Source organism: Poecile atricapillus, chromosome 1, assembly GCF_030490865.1.
Source record: "Poecile atricapillus isolate bPoeAtr1 chromosome 1, bPoeAtr1.hap1, whole genome shotgun sequence".
Lineage (NCBI taxonomy): Eukaryota > Metazoa > Chordata > Aves > Passeriformes > Paridae > Poecile > Poecile atricapillus.
Window position 1 is genome coordinate 176,904,488 of NC_081249.1, and position 15,743 is coordinate 176,920,230.

At 46.1% G+C, this 15,743-nt stretch overlaps 2 protein-coding genes across 5 annotated transcripts in view; one reads left to right on the forward strand and one right to left on the reverse strand.

Moving 5' to 3' along the window:
- KIAA0586 (KIAA0586 ortholog) overlaps window positions 1–6,266 on the reverse strand; it is a 67,171-nt gene extending 60,905 nt beyond the window's left edge. For all 4 annotated transcript variants that reach the window (XM_058860748.1, XM_058860729.1, XM_058860721.1 and 1 more), the window contains exons 1-8: window positions 5,782–6,266; window positions 5,151–5,227; window positions 4,519–4,585; window positions 3,374–3,440; window positions 2,909–3,086; window positions 2,278–2,508; window positions 1,467–1,635; window positions 499–678 (exon numbers count right to left, since the gene is read on the reverse strand). In XM_058860748.1, the coding sequence (XP_058716731.1) occupies window positions 499–678; window positions 1,467–1,635; window positions 2,278–2,508; window positions 2,909–3,086; window positions 3,374–3,440; window positions 4,519–4,585; window positions 5,151–5,227; window positions 5,782–6,025 (1,213 nt within the window). In that variant the 5' untranslated portion in view covers window positions 6,026–6,266. The remainder of the gene's footprint in view (window positions 1–498; window positions 679–1,466; window positions 1,636–2,277; window positions 2,509–2,908; window positions 3,087–3,373; window positions 3,441–4,518; window positions 4,586–5,150; window positions 5,228–5,781) is intronic.
- Window positions 6,267–6,888: 622 nt separating this feature from the next.
- On the forward strand, window positions 6,889–14,106 carry TIMM9 (translocase of inner mitochondrial membrane 9). The gene is made up of 4 exons (XM_058829578.1): window positions 6,889–6,972; window positions 10,818–10,881; window positions 11,179–11,274; window positions 13,612–14,106. The coding sequence occupies exons 2-4, from the start codon at window positions 10,843–10,845 to the stop codon at window positions 13,744–13,746; spliced, it is 270 nt and encodes an 89-aa protein (XP_058685561.1). The 5' UTR covers window positions 6,889–6,972; window positions 10,818–10,842; the 3' UTR covers window positions 13,747–14,106.
- The last annotated feature ends 1,637 nt before the right edge of the window (window positions 14,107–15,743 follow it).

Below are 15,743 nucleotides of genomic sequence, written 5' to 3' on the forward strand. Positions count from 1 at the left end.
TTTCATTTATTCCTGGACCCACTGAACAATAGGAATACCTAACAGCTTTGTAACAGAAACAGAACCTGATCAAAAGCAGTAAAAGAAAGTTCATTTACATTTGCTTTACATTTGCTGCTTTCAGTACAACAACCCAAAGACCTTGTGGACCCACAAAAAAATGAAATAAAATTCTATTTATCCAATGATAATTACAAAGTTATTGAGTAGCTCCCAAGTTTTACATTATTCTGTCTAATCTTCCTGAAACTTGTCTTTGAAAAAATATTTCAGTGGGCAGTCCTGCTGAAACTCTGTAGATTAAATCAGCACTGTCTTTAAGTCTTTAGTTACTTGTGAGTTACTCATACACAAAATTAACCCTTCCCAAATGTAGATTCCAAATATTCTGAATATATGCATTTAAGTGCCAGCAACCCAACAGAAAAGGTCAGAGAATGTGAGGAATACACAAAGTAACCACCAGGCCATAACAGTTAGGTCAGTGGAGGACAATACCTTCTCTTGTAGGTTTGGGAATATTTTCTTTTTCTACTACAGAGTTTTCTTTCTCTGTGATTTTCCCAATTTTGGGCACAGGTTCTGGAGCATATCTTCGAGGAACTGGTGTCTTTAGAGGAGATTTTTGTGTATGAGCCCCATGACTTGGGAAATGGCTTGAATATGCTTCAGGGAGCACTAAAATTTAAAGATATTTAAATGTTAACAATTTTCTTCAAGAAAGATGTTATCATAGAATCACAGAATGGTTTGGATTGGAAGGGACTTTAAAGATCATCCAGTTCCAACCTCCTGCCATGGGCAGGGACACCTTCCACTATCCCAGGGTGATCCAAGCCCCATCCAATCCTGCCTGGAACACTGCCAGGGATCCAGGGGCAGCCACAGCTTCTCTGGGCAACCTGTGCCAGGGCCTCACCACCCTCACAAGAATTTCTTCTTGGCATCTAATCTAAATCTACATTCCTTCAGTTTGGAGCCATTCCCCCTTGTCCTATCACTACCTGCCCTTGCAGACCCTAGGAAAAAAAATCTAGGAAAAAACCCATGCCAGGTCTACAAATTCTTCACAAAAATGCAAAATATTACTACACTAGTTAAGTAAACAGGAAGAAAATTTCATACTTCTGACTGCTATCATAAAGGGATTTAAAAAAAAACCCAAAACCCCACTGTAGTTCATCACAGGCTTCCAGACAAATCATGTCTCAATAAGATTATTTTAAGTCCAGGTCCCTCCTGGTACAGACTTACTAAATCAAAAGTGTCACTTTAATTTAAACTGGAGGATACTGGAACATCTTCAGAATGTCACAAAAATTATAAAGAACATTGGGCAATAAAACAAATTACACAGAAGAAATGCTTAGTACTTATTACTTATGTGACGCACAATCCAATATTAATGGACACAAAATTAATGCAAAACCAACAGTGAAAATAAGACAGTAAGAATTTATCTCCACCTTGGGCAGGTGCAGCACTGGGAGGTAATAAACCCCTGTGAGATGAAGGTGCTTCGTTAGCGAGTGATCTCTGCTCAGGTTTCTCCCAGAGTCCTGCCAGGGGCCCAGGGGCAGGCACAGGACCCTGCTGCAGGCCACGGGTGTTCACTGCAGAGCTGATGAGATGGGACTGGGAGACAAAATTACAGAGTATTTCTGGTCATTGAATCACAGAACTCTTAAGGTTGGAAAAGATCTTTAAGATTATCATGTCCAACTCTTCTCCCAGCAGCACCACATTCCCCACCCAACCAAGTCCTCCAGTGCCACATCCATGTTTTCTGAGCACTTCCAGGGGTGGTGACTCCACCACTGCCCTGTGCATGTTCCAATGTCTGACTACCCTTCGGTGAAGAATTTCCCCTAATACCAAACCAAAATCTACCCAGGTGCAACTTGAGGCCATTTCCCCTTGTCCTGTCCCTGTTCCCTAGGAGCAGAGCCTGACCTGCATTAGCCCTTCCCTCCAGTCAGGGAGTTGTGCAGAGCCACAAGGTCCCCCCTGAGCCTCCTTTTCTCCAGGCTGAGCCCCTTTCCAGCTCCCTCAGCCCCTCCTGGGGCTCCAGACCCTTCCCCAGCTCCACTGCCATTCTCTGGACCTGCTCCAGCCCCTCAGTCTTTCTCATTGTTGGGAGCTTTCACTTTCCCTGATCCACTTCCACTTAGCTTTCTTTCTTTCTAATACTAAGAAACAATCCAAATTATTACAACATTAACACAGAGATACAAAAGAAATTATTAACCTGAAGTTTCTGCATTGTGACTTAGATACCTGAATATTCATTTGTTGCTCCTGTAGCTTTTCCAAGTGCTGAATCCGTTGTGCCATGAAAGTGTTCATTTGTTTTTCAAGCTCGCTGACTCTCTGGTGGTAGTGGGGTTCATTTTGAGCCTTCATATTTGCTTGCTGTTCAGACACTCGCTGCAGCTGCCTGTCTGTCTCCTGCAGTTTCTGAAGCATCTCTGAAACTGAGTTCACTTTTGCTTCCAAATCATTTTGAACCTGAAAGAAAGGATTAAAAAAAAAAAGGAAGGTGGGGAGGAAAAATCCCATTACTGCAGAAGATGTCTGAGCATGGAAAGAACAAAACAACCTCCACAGAATCCTTGATTTGCATCCCAAAAGAAACAAAACTCTATTTAGCCTTAAAGTTTGGTAGCTTAGCAATATTGTGAATTTCTAATAGATAAATCCAATGTTCTCTGTCTTCTGCCCATTTAGTTAAATCCAAATTAGTTCCCTCTGGTACACCGGTCAGTGAGTGTGAGATGACAAACACACAAAGCAGTGAGCAGACACATTCAGGTTCTCTGGAGCTACTATCAACAACTTCAGGCTTGTTTGGAACATTTACTCTTTTCAGAGGACAAAGAACTGCTACTCCCACGAGCCACCCACTCACCTTGAGAAGTGGAGCTGTGGTGGCAATGGCAGCAGCAGTGGCTGCTGCAATGGTTGCTGCAGAGTCAGCTTCCCTGGCTGCTGACCTGCTGTCACCCCCAACAATTTCCCTTTTTCCTGTGGAGGCACTTCCCAAGAGCTGCACCTTCACCTCCTTGTGAACAGGAATGTTCTGAATTCTATAAAAATAAAGAAGAGCCTGTAAACAGCATTTTCTCTGTATCTCCTCCAAGAAAATGATTTCCCACACGCAGCATCGATATCACTGCATAAGCATTTCTCCTGGAAGTTTTGACACAAGGTACTTCAAGGAATAAAATCAACTGAAAACATTTTCATACACAGAAAAAAAAACAAACCACTGACAGAGAACAGTAAAAACACTTCTTCCTTACCAGCTATGCATCTTGGCTTTCTATTGTACAGAAACAGAACAGCTCAGACACCAACAACAATTCACACTTACTTTTGCATTAATACTCCTCTCAGAACCTCTTTCTGGCCAGCAGCATACTGAGAAATAAAAACATTATCTGTGGGAAAGGACAAACATCCTTTGTTGAGATAATTGGCACAAAATGTCTATTTCAGAAGTAGAGACAAAATATTATTTCAATACATTTAATTTTGCTGTGAAGAATCTGTTGCCTGCAGGACCCACATCATCTATTGCAACAACACATTCTTTTCTTTCAGTAAGTAGAAAACCTAAATAATGGTAAGAGTAAGAGCAGGCTTCATTTAACACAGTTTTTATAGCATTGAATGCTGGTATCAATAAAGTCCAATAATAGTGAGTAAACTCTCAATGGTAACTCAAGCTCAGACAACCCAGTCAATGAAATGCTGCAAATTGTGACTTGAAAAATATTTAATTAAGAAAACCCCAGAAACAGTATTTCCCTACCATAATCATAAATTACAACAGACTTTCTTAATAGGTGGTAAATCATGCTAAAAGGATTGCAGGCTCTCCCTCACCCACTCTTTGCTGGGCAGAGGAAGCAAATGCTGGTAAGTGCTGCCTGTGAGTACAAAATACTGATTTTTGGTCTTAACTAGGGTATTGATTTGTATTTTTTCTCCTCTACACAGCTCCAGATATCCAAGAAACCTGCATAAGTGTGTTTTCTTTAAAAAGCCTTTACTTCCCTAAATCTGATTGAAATTGGCAGGTTCAGAAATTATAGGAAAATACACTGACATTGTGATTTCCTAGGATTCTTAAGGATTAAAAATACATTTTTTTGGTATAGGCTGCTTGAAGAAAAATTGTAGTACAATCATTCACAGGAGGAAAATGGATCAAAACAAGCCCCTTCCCCAAACTGTCTATTCAGAGACATGAATAGTTTGGTTAACAAAAGGAATCTCAACACTCTGGCACACTGGCAGATGTCCCACTCCATTAAAAAAATGTAATGCCAGCAAGAAGGAGGTAAAATTTGCAAAATTTAAAAATGTTTGTTATAATTATCATGTTTTTCTCAAAGCAACCTTTGAATATTTTCACTCAGAAGTTTCTATAATTAAAAAAATACCTAAAAACTCCCTTTTTCTTTAATTAATCAGTCTCCTTACAAAAAAAAAGGGGTGATTGATATGTTTTACCTTCAGGTTCTCTGCTATCTTCCAGCAGTGAAGGATCATTTTGTGCTGCAGCTTCTCCAGGATGATCCTTCAGAACAAGAGCAGAAAAAGCAGACATCAAAGCCTCTGCCAACAGCAGCAAAATTTTGGAGGCAAATGGAATTGCTGAGCACACAAATGGAACCATTTGCACACAGCAGCACAAAGGTCTTGGCACAAAACGTGTGATGACCTCTGCCACGAAGGGTCTGGACATTGCTGTCAAGAACTCACACAGTATTTTAGGGACTAAAACTCCACAAACACAATTCAAATTAAAACCACATATTCTGAGTGCTAAGTAAGTTTATTCTCCTCATTTGTGGGCAAAGAAGTAGAAGTGAAACTATACCTGCTTAAGTTTAAAGAAGCTGCTAATCTTGGACAATTCAAACACAGAGAATTAAACACTGCTAACACTCAGTGTTAAATACAGCCCCTCCAAAAACACCAACAATAAAACCACCTTAGCAGCAACTTGAAGAGGAAAAGCAGTTGCACAGTTGTGGTGCAGAGGCTGAGCCAAAATCTTGGGCTGCTTATAGGGGAGCTTTTTGAGGAAATATGTGTTCTCTTAGCTCAGGATCACAGAGAGGAACAGCAACTTATCTTACCATTTGGGATAAAAACACGGGCTTTGAATTTTCAACTGGAAGCAGACTTTCTGGATGTACTTTGGTGCTTAGGACTCCTAAAATAAAATCAGTTTTACTGTGGTCAGAATAATTTGTGGTGTATTTTCTGTAAAACTCCACATTTTGCTTATCTCTAAATGCCTAAATATCACAACTGTCACAACACAGATGACCACAGAGATTAAGCTGAAGCTTAAAAACATCAATAAATTCTGTGAGTCGGAATGAGAAATTCGATTTACAGCATGGGGAAACCTCTGAAAAAGAGAACATTACTAAACATCCTTTAAACAGGGATGTTCAACAGGAATTAACTGCCCCCATGGGCAGGGACACCTTCCACTATCCCAGGGTGATCCAAGCCCCATCCAACCTGGCCTTGGGCACTTCCAGGGATCCAGGGGCAGCCACAGCTTCTCTGGGCACCCTGTGCCAGGGCCTCACAGCCTGCACAACTCCCTTTCCATGTGCAAAACAGTTTGGGAACACAAAGAGTGCTGACAGCAGCAGTACGATGATGCAAAGGTTCCTTAACCACAGAACTGTTCTGTGGCTGAAATCGCCTCTCGGCGCTGTCAGCACCAGCCTGAGGCGATCCCGGCGGACGCACCTGGAGCGGCGCTGGGGGAGCGGCGGGAGGTGCCACACGGAGCCCGGTCTGCAGCCGAATCCCCCGGGCAGGGCGAGCCCCCGGCCCGGAGCTTGGGCACAGCGTCCTGCGGCCCCGTCCCGTCCGTCACCGGGCGGCCGCGGGCCGGGGGCCGCTCCCTGCGGACGGCCGTGGAGCGGATCAGCACATCGCCCGCCGTCAGGCTGCCCAGCGAGTCCTGGCTGCCGCTGCTGCCCGCTTCCATGGGCAGCCTGAGGGCTGAGGCGCCTTCTGGGAGCGGCGGCCGTGCGGGCCGGGCGCTGTGGCGGCTGCGGCAGGAGCCTGGAGGCTCCGGGACGCGCTTCCCTCCCCCGCCGTGGGCACGGCTGCTGTCCTTGAGAGCAGCTCTCCCGCTGTCCCAGCCCCGATCCCGCTGTCCCAGCCCCGATCCCGCTATCCCAGCCCCGATCCCGCTGTCTCAGCCCCGTTCCCGCTGTTCCAGCCCCGATCCCTGTCCGTTCCCGCTGTCCCAGCCCCGATCCCAGTCCCGATCCCAGCCCCGTTCCCGCTGTCCCAGCCCCGATCCCAGCTCCTATCCCGCTATCCCAGCCCCGATCCCAGCCCCGATCCCAGCTCCTATCCCGCTGTCCCAGCCCCGATCCCAGCCCCGTTCCCGCTGTCCCAGCCCCGATCCCAGCCCCGTTCCCGCTGTCCCAGCCCCGATCCCAGCTCCTATCCCGCTATCCCAGCCCCGATCCCAGCCCCGATCCCAGCTCCTATCCCGCTGTCCCAGCCCCGATCCCAGCCCCGTTCCCGCTGTCCCAGCCCCGATCCCAGCCCCGTTCCCGCTGTCCCAGCCCCGATCCCAGCCCCGATCCCGCTATCCCAGCCCCGATCCCAGCTCCTATCCCGCTGTCCCAGCCCCGTTCCCGCTGTCCCAGCCCCGTTCCCGCTGTCCCAGCCCGGTCGGCGGCACCGGAAGCGCGCGGTGCCATGGCCACGGCGTCCCCTCAACCGCCGTCCGGCGGGAAACACGGGTCCGCAGCTCAACAGCGTCCGGTGGGGAACGCGCGGCCCGAGAGGGTAAATCGGGCGGCGGGTCCGCGCTCGGCCGATTCGCCGGCCCGTGGCGAATCTGCCGGGCCGGGGAAGGGCGGGCCCGCCTCGTGCGCGCGCGCGCGTGGCGAATCTGCGGGGCCGGCGCGCGGGGCGGTGAGTGCGCACGGGCCCGCAGCGCGTGAGGGGACGGGCGGGGGAACGGGCGCGCGCTCGTGAGGGACCGGGAGCGTTCCTGAGGAACCGGGAGCGTTCCTGAGGGGCCGGGAGGAACCGGGAGCGTTCCCGCGGCCTGGGACAGCCCGCGAGATCCTGGGAGGGACCGGGAGCGTTCCCGTGGCCTTGGAGAGGCCGGGAGAGACCGGGAGCGTTCCCGTGGCCTGGGAGAGCCCGTGAGGAACCGGGAGCCTCCCCGTGGCCCGTGAGAGCTCCCGAGGGCCCTCAGTGGGGAAATCCCCGCTCTACCCCAGGGTTTTTCCCCGTGCCGGGCGGCTCGGTGGGGATAAGGACGCTCTCTGCTCGATGTTGGGCCGGGGCTTGGCTGAGCGAGTGATTCCCGAGGGAGAGGAACTCGGTGTGCCCTTGGAATGGAGAAATGGAAGATGGAGTAGAAGGAAAAGACCAAAAAAATAAAGTTCAACATGTTAGCCTCAGGTTATGGGTTTATTGAGTGAGAAGCGTCAGCCAGGTGTGATGTCACTTAAATAGGAGAGTGCTGGTGGGAAAACGTGTATTTTCTCTCAGGCCTGACGCCCATACACGAGTTCAGTGTGCTCAGAGGCTCTCCTGGTGCCTGAGGTCTGGCTGACTCGGTAACTCCTCACCTTTGGTGTTCGATTTCTACCTCGGATCCCTTCAGAGCAGGGTCCAGGCCAAACCCGGGAGACAGGGAATGATAACAACCTGTGCATCAGCTACACCTGGTTATCCAGCTCCTCACTAGCCCCTCTCATGTCACCCTGCCCTTCTCACTTAAATGCCTCTGGCCTCTTAAAATCAATTTGTTTGGGCTTCTTTTAAATCTGATGTTAATCCAGTTGTAGTCTAGTAACCCCCCATGATAAAAGAACTTTCTCTACGAGCTGGGGGGAGTTTACCTTGACACAATTCCTTGACTCGAGATTTTTATTCTTTGAGATACTTGATTTGATGTTTTCACTCTTCAGAAACACTTGCAGGGTGTTGTCTGTGTGCAGGTGGAAGCAAAGGTTTAAAGAGACATTTCAGCTGTCTTTTTATGGAGTAGGTGATAATTACAACTGATTCAGATGGTTAATGGGAATTACAAGTGTGAGGTATTTATAGTGTCTTTCCATCACTCTTCTCAGAAAAATGCAGCTCTTCTCAAAAAGATGGGGAAAAAAATCCCAAACACAGGGCTTATTTTGCTCGTGGGACTTGTCTTAATGTCTCTAGAATATCAAAATATGTTTGGAAGAGCCTGAGGACCTTTCAAAAAGGGAGATTTCCCAGTTTTTGCTCCTTTCTGGTGAACCAGTGTGCCCAGACTGTGTGTCCCTTGCAGCAGAGGTTTATTCAGAGAACTCTGATTCCTGCAGTGTGAATATCCTTGCTTAGAAGGGCAGTGCTGAATTTTAGATCATGTTTAGCCCACAGGGAAGTCCTCCAGGATTAAACCTGAGCGGAGCAGGAGTGGTATGAACAGCTCTGTAGGAAGCTCTGGGCTGGATTGGCTGAGGTGCTGAGAACTCTTTCATCACCCTTCTAAAACTTTTTTTCAGAGTTGGAAGGAAAGGGAGAAGCAGCAGGAAAGCTTGAAATAATACATTTACTAGACTTTGCAACAAACCAGATTGGCACATTCTTGGGAATGTTCAGTAGCTTGTATTTAGCCGTAAGCTGATTTATAGCTGAAGGTGCAGCAGAGCCTTGTAATTTCACTGGAATGTGTGAAATACCTGTACTGGGACAAGAGCTTCAGGCACTTCAGATCAGATGTGAATCAGAGCCTTTCCCAGGTGTCAAAGTTCTATGAAACTACAGTTTCAATCTGCCATTTCCAGTCTTGCCAAATCAGTCACAGAAAGACAGGGATCAGGTTTGCTGTAAACACAGATCAACACTGAGTGTGAGAAAATGGCACCAACAGTTGAAGCTTTGAGCTTCCCGCCTTTGGCAGAGGACAAAAGTCTTCCCTGCTCCCTGCAGTTTCTGTTTAATTATCTACAAACCCTGCCCTGAGAGAATTGTCACTGGTCTTGTTTTCTCACAGGCTGAGAAACAAGAGCGGAGGTGCCGTCACTCTCACTGCCTACTCCAGGGCATGTCCATTTTCCTGAAACAAATTAGGGGTTTAGGAGAGAGGCTGGAGAGGGACTTTGGACAAGAGCATGGGGTGACAGGACAAGGGGGAATGGTTTTGCACTGCCAGAGGGCAGGGTTAGATACTGGAAAGAAGTTCTTGACTGTGAGCGTGGTGAGGCCCTGGCACAGGGTGCCCAGAGGAGTTGTGGGTACCCCATCCTGGAAGTGTTCCAGAATGAGCTGGAGGGGGCTTGGAGCAGCCTGGGATAGTGGAAGGTGTCCCTGCCCATGGCAGGAGGGTGGAATGAAATGATCTTGAAGGTGCCTTCCATCCCAAACCAGTTTGTGATTCAGTGAGAACCTAACTAAAACCTGGTTCCTTGTTAGCCACCATATCCTGTAGGTTCTGCTTCAGAATAACCTGTGTGACCTGTCTGCCCATGAGCAATTCTTGCAGCTCACATCCCAGAATCATCTGTGCCCTCGGCCTCCTGTCTCTGAACTGGCTGCCTGTGCAGGGATAAAGTGTGATGTTAACAGGCAGATGTCACCATCCCTGTGCTGCTGGGAGGGGATGTAGGGACAGTTCACTCTCGTGAGAGCTCCCTGCTGCTATTTTTAGTTGCTTCATTTTCTTTCTGTTGGAGAAATAATTATTGTCTCTTTGTTCATGTTCAGGGAGCTTGTGTATCCCTTTCATTTCCACCTGCTGAGAGACTGCAGTAGATAAAGCTCACAAAAACTCAAATGTCTTGCCCAAAAATTGGCAAAGCATAATAGAAGATTAATTGTAAGTAGCCCTTGCTAAAGGACTAAAAGAACTTTTATTTTGTCCCAAAGTGATTGCTCTTCAGTGCTCATTTTTCTTCCACAGGTTGAATTACACTCAAGGAGCTCGTTCTTGCCTACATGTGATATTAGTTTGCATTGTCATCTGTGATAATAGGTCTTAGATAACATGGAAATTAAGAGAAAAGGAAGATTAGGCTTCAGTCTTCTAGGAAACCTGCAGGGATGCTTTCAAGCCTTAACTTGTTCAGTGTGTTGGATTAGGAATGTGAGTCTTCTTGAGGATGCTTGTTTAAATTCTTGGATCCATTGCTGTTTACTTCTTCCCTTTTTCTTTGTCTGTGTCATTCCTTTAAGGCCATTTTCATTATTCTGTGTTTTTCTTGCATTTAATTCACTACAATAACCACAAATTTTGCTGTAGTTCAGGTGTTTGGTGCAGCTACACAGAAACCAGGCCCTGTACTTTGTTCTGCATCTGTTCAGTGACTGCCAGTTTATATTTGCCTTTTGTCCTTACTTTTTACAGATCACATCTAAAGTCACTGAAACTCTAAGGCTAGAAAGTGTTACGACTTTGCTTCTTCCCCAGCTCCTGCCCGAGCTTATTTAGTAAGTTTGACTTATAAAAGCACTTATAAAAAGTGCTTATTTAGTAAGTTTGACAGCACTTATAAAAACAAGGTATTCTGTAAGTCACTTTAGCTGTGTGAAATGCCCTAAAAGTCTTTAAAGGACAGCAATTAGCAGGTGGATCTGGTAAAGTTTCATACCTGGAATTATCTTGTTTTTTTAACTGAACACATTTCCAATAGGTAACTTCCCTTTGAGTGAATGGCTTGGAACTTTGCTAGCAAAGTTGCATTTAAACTTCAAGGATGCACAAAATTCCATTCTGATGCAAAATGCTTTTTTAATTGAAACTCTACTTTTATCCTCACCTTTAGGTGACTGAGTCACAGGTGGTGGAACATGGCTGGACAAATATCAGAGTCGGATCAGATCAAGCAGGTGAGATGCTGCATTTGGGAGGGGTGGCTTTGAAGGTCATTTGCTGCTCTGTCCCACAGAGTGGAAGGTGTAGGGCTTAGGGAAGGATATGAGGTAACACAACCAAAATTTCAATGGGTGACCATTGAAAAAACAGCATGTTTTGTGTACAAGCAGCTTTTGGTGCTGAAATCTTCTGACGGAGAGTAAATATTTCTAGTGACTTGTTCAGATTTTCTTGCACCTGTGTGTAAGAAAAATAAACACTGATTTTGTAATTTTTTTTTTTAATATTTATTGTCCAATTTTTATTTACAGTTCAAGGAGTTTCTTGGCACATACAATAAACTTACAGAAAATTGTTTTGTGGATTGCATAAAGGATTTCACTAGCAGAGATGTGAAACCAGAAGAGGTAGGTGATGGCTTCTCAATACCCTTTGGTAGAATTGCTGTGTAGCATTCCAAATTCAGAAACAACTTAGAGAGTTTTGATCTTTAAACTAAGATACAAAGTGAGGCAGCAGCCTTCAGTGGAGTGTGGATGTCTGGCATGTTGCTTCCATCAGTGTCCCATCACATCCCAGCTTGGACAGGGCTTGGAGCAGCCTGGGATAGTGGAAGGTGTCCCTGCCTATGGCAGGGGGTGGCACTGGGTGCTCTTTAGGGTTCCTTGCCACCAAAACCATTCTAGAAGTGTTTGCCACACACAGAATCTGCCCAGCCTCCACTGAATATTGGCTGCTTTATTGCAATTTTATGTGTTTCATTCCCTGAACTGCCAGTGGAGGTTCTTGTGCCTTAACTTCTCATGGATGGCAACTCCATGGACATGGAAGCTGCCCACCTACAGCCTGCATCTCATTCTTTGAGGAATTCTGCTGAAGTATTTGTTTACCTGCCCACGCTCCTGCTTTGTAGTGAGTCATGGGAACACAGCTCTGGCTGTTAAATCCATTTCCCTGCACTGCAGGGAGCTCCCTCACATCATCATCTGCAAAAAGATTAAGCTCTCCATAAGATTAGTTGCATGTTTTTGCTTCTCTTTGCCTGTAGAGAGGCTGTTTCAGAGCCTAATCATTTTGTTGCTTAAAAATCTAATAACCTTTGCTTGACGCTGCTGGCAGGACAAAAAAAAAAAAAAAAAAACCCTAAGATTTTAAACTAACCACTGTTTCTGAGCCTTTTCTGCCTCCTTGCAGCCTCCTCCTCACTGCAGGCAAAACTCATGTCTCCTTTCAGCTTTGGTTCTGCTGCCCTGAACAGAGGTTTCTTAGCTTCCCAAGACAGATTCCTTCTTTCCCTAATCTTCTCTGCATCTGCTTTAGTGGAATTCTATTACAGGTCATAATTTATTCTGGATTAAAGATAATTTAGGTCCAAAAAATATTCTTGGATTCTTGGAGCAACCAGGCCTAGTGGGAGGTGTCCCTGCCATGGCTGGGCATTGGAATGAGATGTTATTTAAGGTCCATCCCAACCCAAACCATTTTCTGATTGTGACCTGCCTTGTTTTGCAGATGGTTCATGTCTGGTAGCACAGGAACCATCTGTTAACAGTGGAACTAGGGAAGAAATTTCCTTATGGAAAGTTCTGCCCATCTTGTCCATGATGGGATTTCTTGCAGAGCACCTGTCTCTGGAAACAGGACACTTGTCTAGCTGGACACTGTCTGCTGTGGAAATTCCCATGTTTCTCTTGAGAGTTATAGTTCCTTATTAAGTAATTGAGATTGCTACCTCCATGCATCCCCTTTGGGATCCTACACTTGAAAAAACCCAGCTTGTGAGCTCTTTCCTTGTACAAGTGCCAGTGCAAGTCTGGACTTCCCAGCAAGGTGTCACACACGCCGCTCCCTCTGGCAGCAGAGGCTGGGGCAGGTCCAGAAGTTGTTTCCTAGGGAGACTCCACTCCTGCTCAGCAGGTTTGGCTGTAGCTGGTGCCAGGCTGGGGACAGAGAAGGGCAGGTGCTGGGTGGTGTGTGGAGCTTCCTGGGGTTTTGTCTAGTTCATTTTCACCCCTTCTGCTTTTCACATCCCTCTGTACCAGCAGAACCAAAGCAATGGCTGCTTTCCTAGGCAAAGGGCTTAGCTTTCATTTCACTGCAAAGATTTCACTTTGCAGTGATAACAAGGTTTTGAGACATGGCACAGAATATCCAATTGGTAGGACTGTAGCTCAGAAATAATCTCAACTCTTTCTTTACACTTAAGAAACCACTTTAAATTTGAAGATTACTGTGGATGGAATAGGCTCTGGTATTTATTTGCCAGTCCAGCTGATGGATGTACTCTGGTGGCTTTGCTGAAGGGTAACAAGGCAGCTACCAGAAGGCTGATAGAGCCAATGGGAACAAGGGTAAAAAAGGGTTAAACTGAGTTAGCAGAGAGCAGCTCATATGTAGCTGTCAAAGCCAGTATGTTTGTAAACAGAATTAAAATAAAATTTACTCATTTAATAGATTTATTAATCATTTCAAAATGTACAGTTCAATTCCACAAGAGGAGCCCAAGGACAAAAGAATGGTATCTCCTAGGTCCAGGGTGTTTTCCATGGAGACTTTAATATGAGAATGAATATTAGTAGATGTTTCAGGCATAAAAGAACTCAACTTTACATTTCCTACTGTCCTCATCTTGACAATATGAGATGTACTCACCTGTTTATCCCTGTCTGTGGTGATATTTTGTGTCCTGGTTGGGGACGTGTTTGATTTACTGTCTGAAGCCCTCTGTTTCCCTCGTGCTGTAGATAACCTGCTCAGAAAACTGCCTGCAGAAGTATCTAAAGATGACACAGAGGATCTCCATGAGATTCCAGGAGTACCACATCCAGCAGAACGAGGCTCTGGCAGCCAAGGCAGGACTGCTCAGCCAACCTCGTTAGACCAGAGCACTGTGCTCAGACTTAAGCTGTGCCAGTGTTCCCTGGGCAAGAACACATTGGGGGATTCCTACTGTCAGGATGTGTGTCCAGCAGCTCAGAGCAGAGCTGTGGGTGCTGCTCAGGCAGTGGGGGCCATGAAGGGTTAAACAGGAGCTCAGTCGTGGTGGCCTGGCAGTGGAATTTGTTTCCACAAGGGAATGGTGCAGATACAGCTTTTCCCAGGGCCCACAGACTGGTGTCCGAATTTCAGGGGTGGTGGGAGGGCTCACTTGCCTTGTGCCAAGACTGGTTGAGATGAATCAATTTAACGTGGGGAATACACTTTTTTATTTAATTCAAATAAAATCAACAGGAGCTAAATACACCTGTGTGTTCTTTCCAAAGAGACATTTTTGGGACATTTGAAAGCAGCATTTTGTTTGCTGGGGTCTCTTTGCTCAGCTGCTCCAGAGTTCTGTTCATTCACTGCTGCTTTAGGAGCTGACAGCTGCCAGAGGGAGCTCAGGCAGGGCTGCTCTGCCGGCCTTGCCCCAGGTTATCTTTGTCTCGTGCCTTATCCTGTCATTTACAGGGGACAGAGGGGCACTGGCAGCTCCTGTGCACCCTTTGTTTCCCTCGGGGAGCCCCATGGGCTCCTCCCAGCCTGGCCTGACACACTCCAAGCACTGAGCTTGCTGCAGTTTTCTCCTTTCTCCCTGTGAATGCCAGCAGGAAATACAGGCTGTGCACAGCACAGGGCCTGTCCTGCTGCTGCATGAGCCCAGAGAGGTTTGGAAGGCAGCTGGATTGGGTCAGGAAACAGCAGTGCTTTGGAAGGATCCTGACAGCTGAAATCCTGCAGTCAGGGCCTTAGTGCTGTGGAATAACAGTCAACAGGCACCCTGTGCTTCAGTTCTAACTCATAAAATACAGGAACAACAGGAACTCAACACTAGCAGCACCAATTTTGAGATTCTAGATGATGAGTGAACCAAAGCTATTTCACATCCGTTGCCAGATTCTGTTATTTATAGAGAAGCAACAGAAAGGGCAAAAGGACTTTTTTGTTGTTACCTTCTCTTCCTTTTTATTTCCAGCAGCAGCTTTAATGACTAATTCAGCTGTCCAGGCTGTGGATTCCTGGCCCCTGAGGGCAGCAGTGCTCTCTGTGCTGCTGTCTGGCTCTCCCTGGATGCTGTTCCTGTGCTTGCAAAGGTGAAAGGAGCCTGAGTCCTCACGTTTGGATTCGCTGTACCACAGCTCCTTCCTCCTGTGCCTTGTTACCGTGGAGATGGGTAAGCGCTGCCTCTGAAACAGTGAAGGCTAAAAACCAGCCCAAATAAGGCAGCAAGTCTCCACTGTCCTGTTTTTTCAAAGGAATATCAGGCTAAAACTGTCCAGATTGTTTGCTACAATTAGGCCACAAATGTTGCAGCCAATTAGAATCAACACATGCATAGCAAAGACTTGAAGGCTTTCCTTGAAGCAGCTCTCTTTTTGTTAAACATGTGAAAGTCATCCATGATTGAGATTTTCAACTGGATCTTCATGAGGAAAGAGCTGCTCAGGAAAGTGTCTGAAGAGTTTAACTGATGGAAGTGGAGGATTTTCATGTCTTCTGAACAAATTACCTTGGGGCTGAACTGAGGGGGGTTAAAAAAATAATAATTTTCTCTCAGTATTTGGAGGTAGGAATATATTTAAATACATATGAGGACAAATTTCCTGAAAAAATGATTAAGCAAGTTTTAGAGTTAATTAGTTAATAAATTACCCACCAGGTTTGTCAAAGCTCTGTTTCTTTACAAAAATGTGGTCTTTCAAATCCAGATGACAGGCTGCATACAGACAATACAAATATATTTGAGCTTGGAAATAAAATGCATCCACATAACTAAAGCATTCAGGTGATAAAAAGAAATAATAAAAATAGGATAAAAATGGTTTCAGTCCGGATCCTAAGAGAAAGACAACTGTGTTTTTCCTAAATGCTGTTAAGGGGTGTCAGGAGGAGGTGA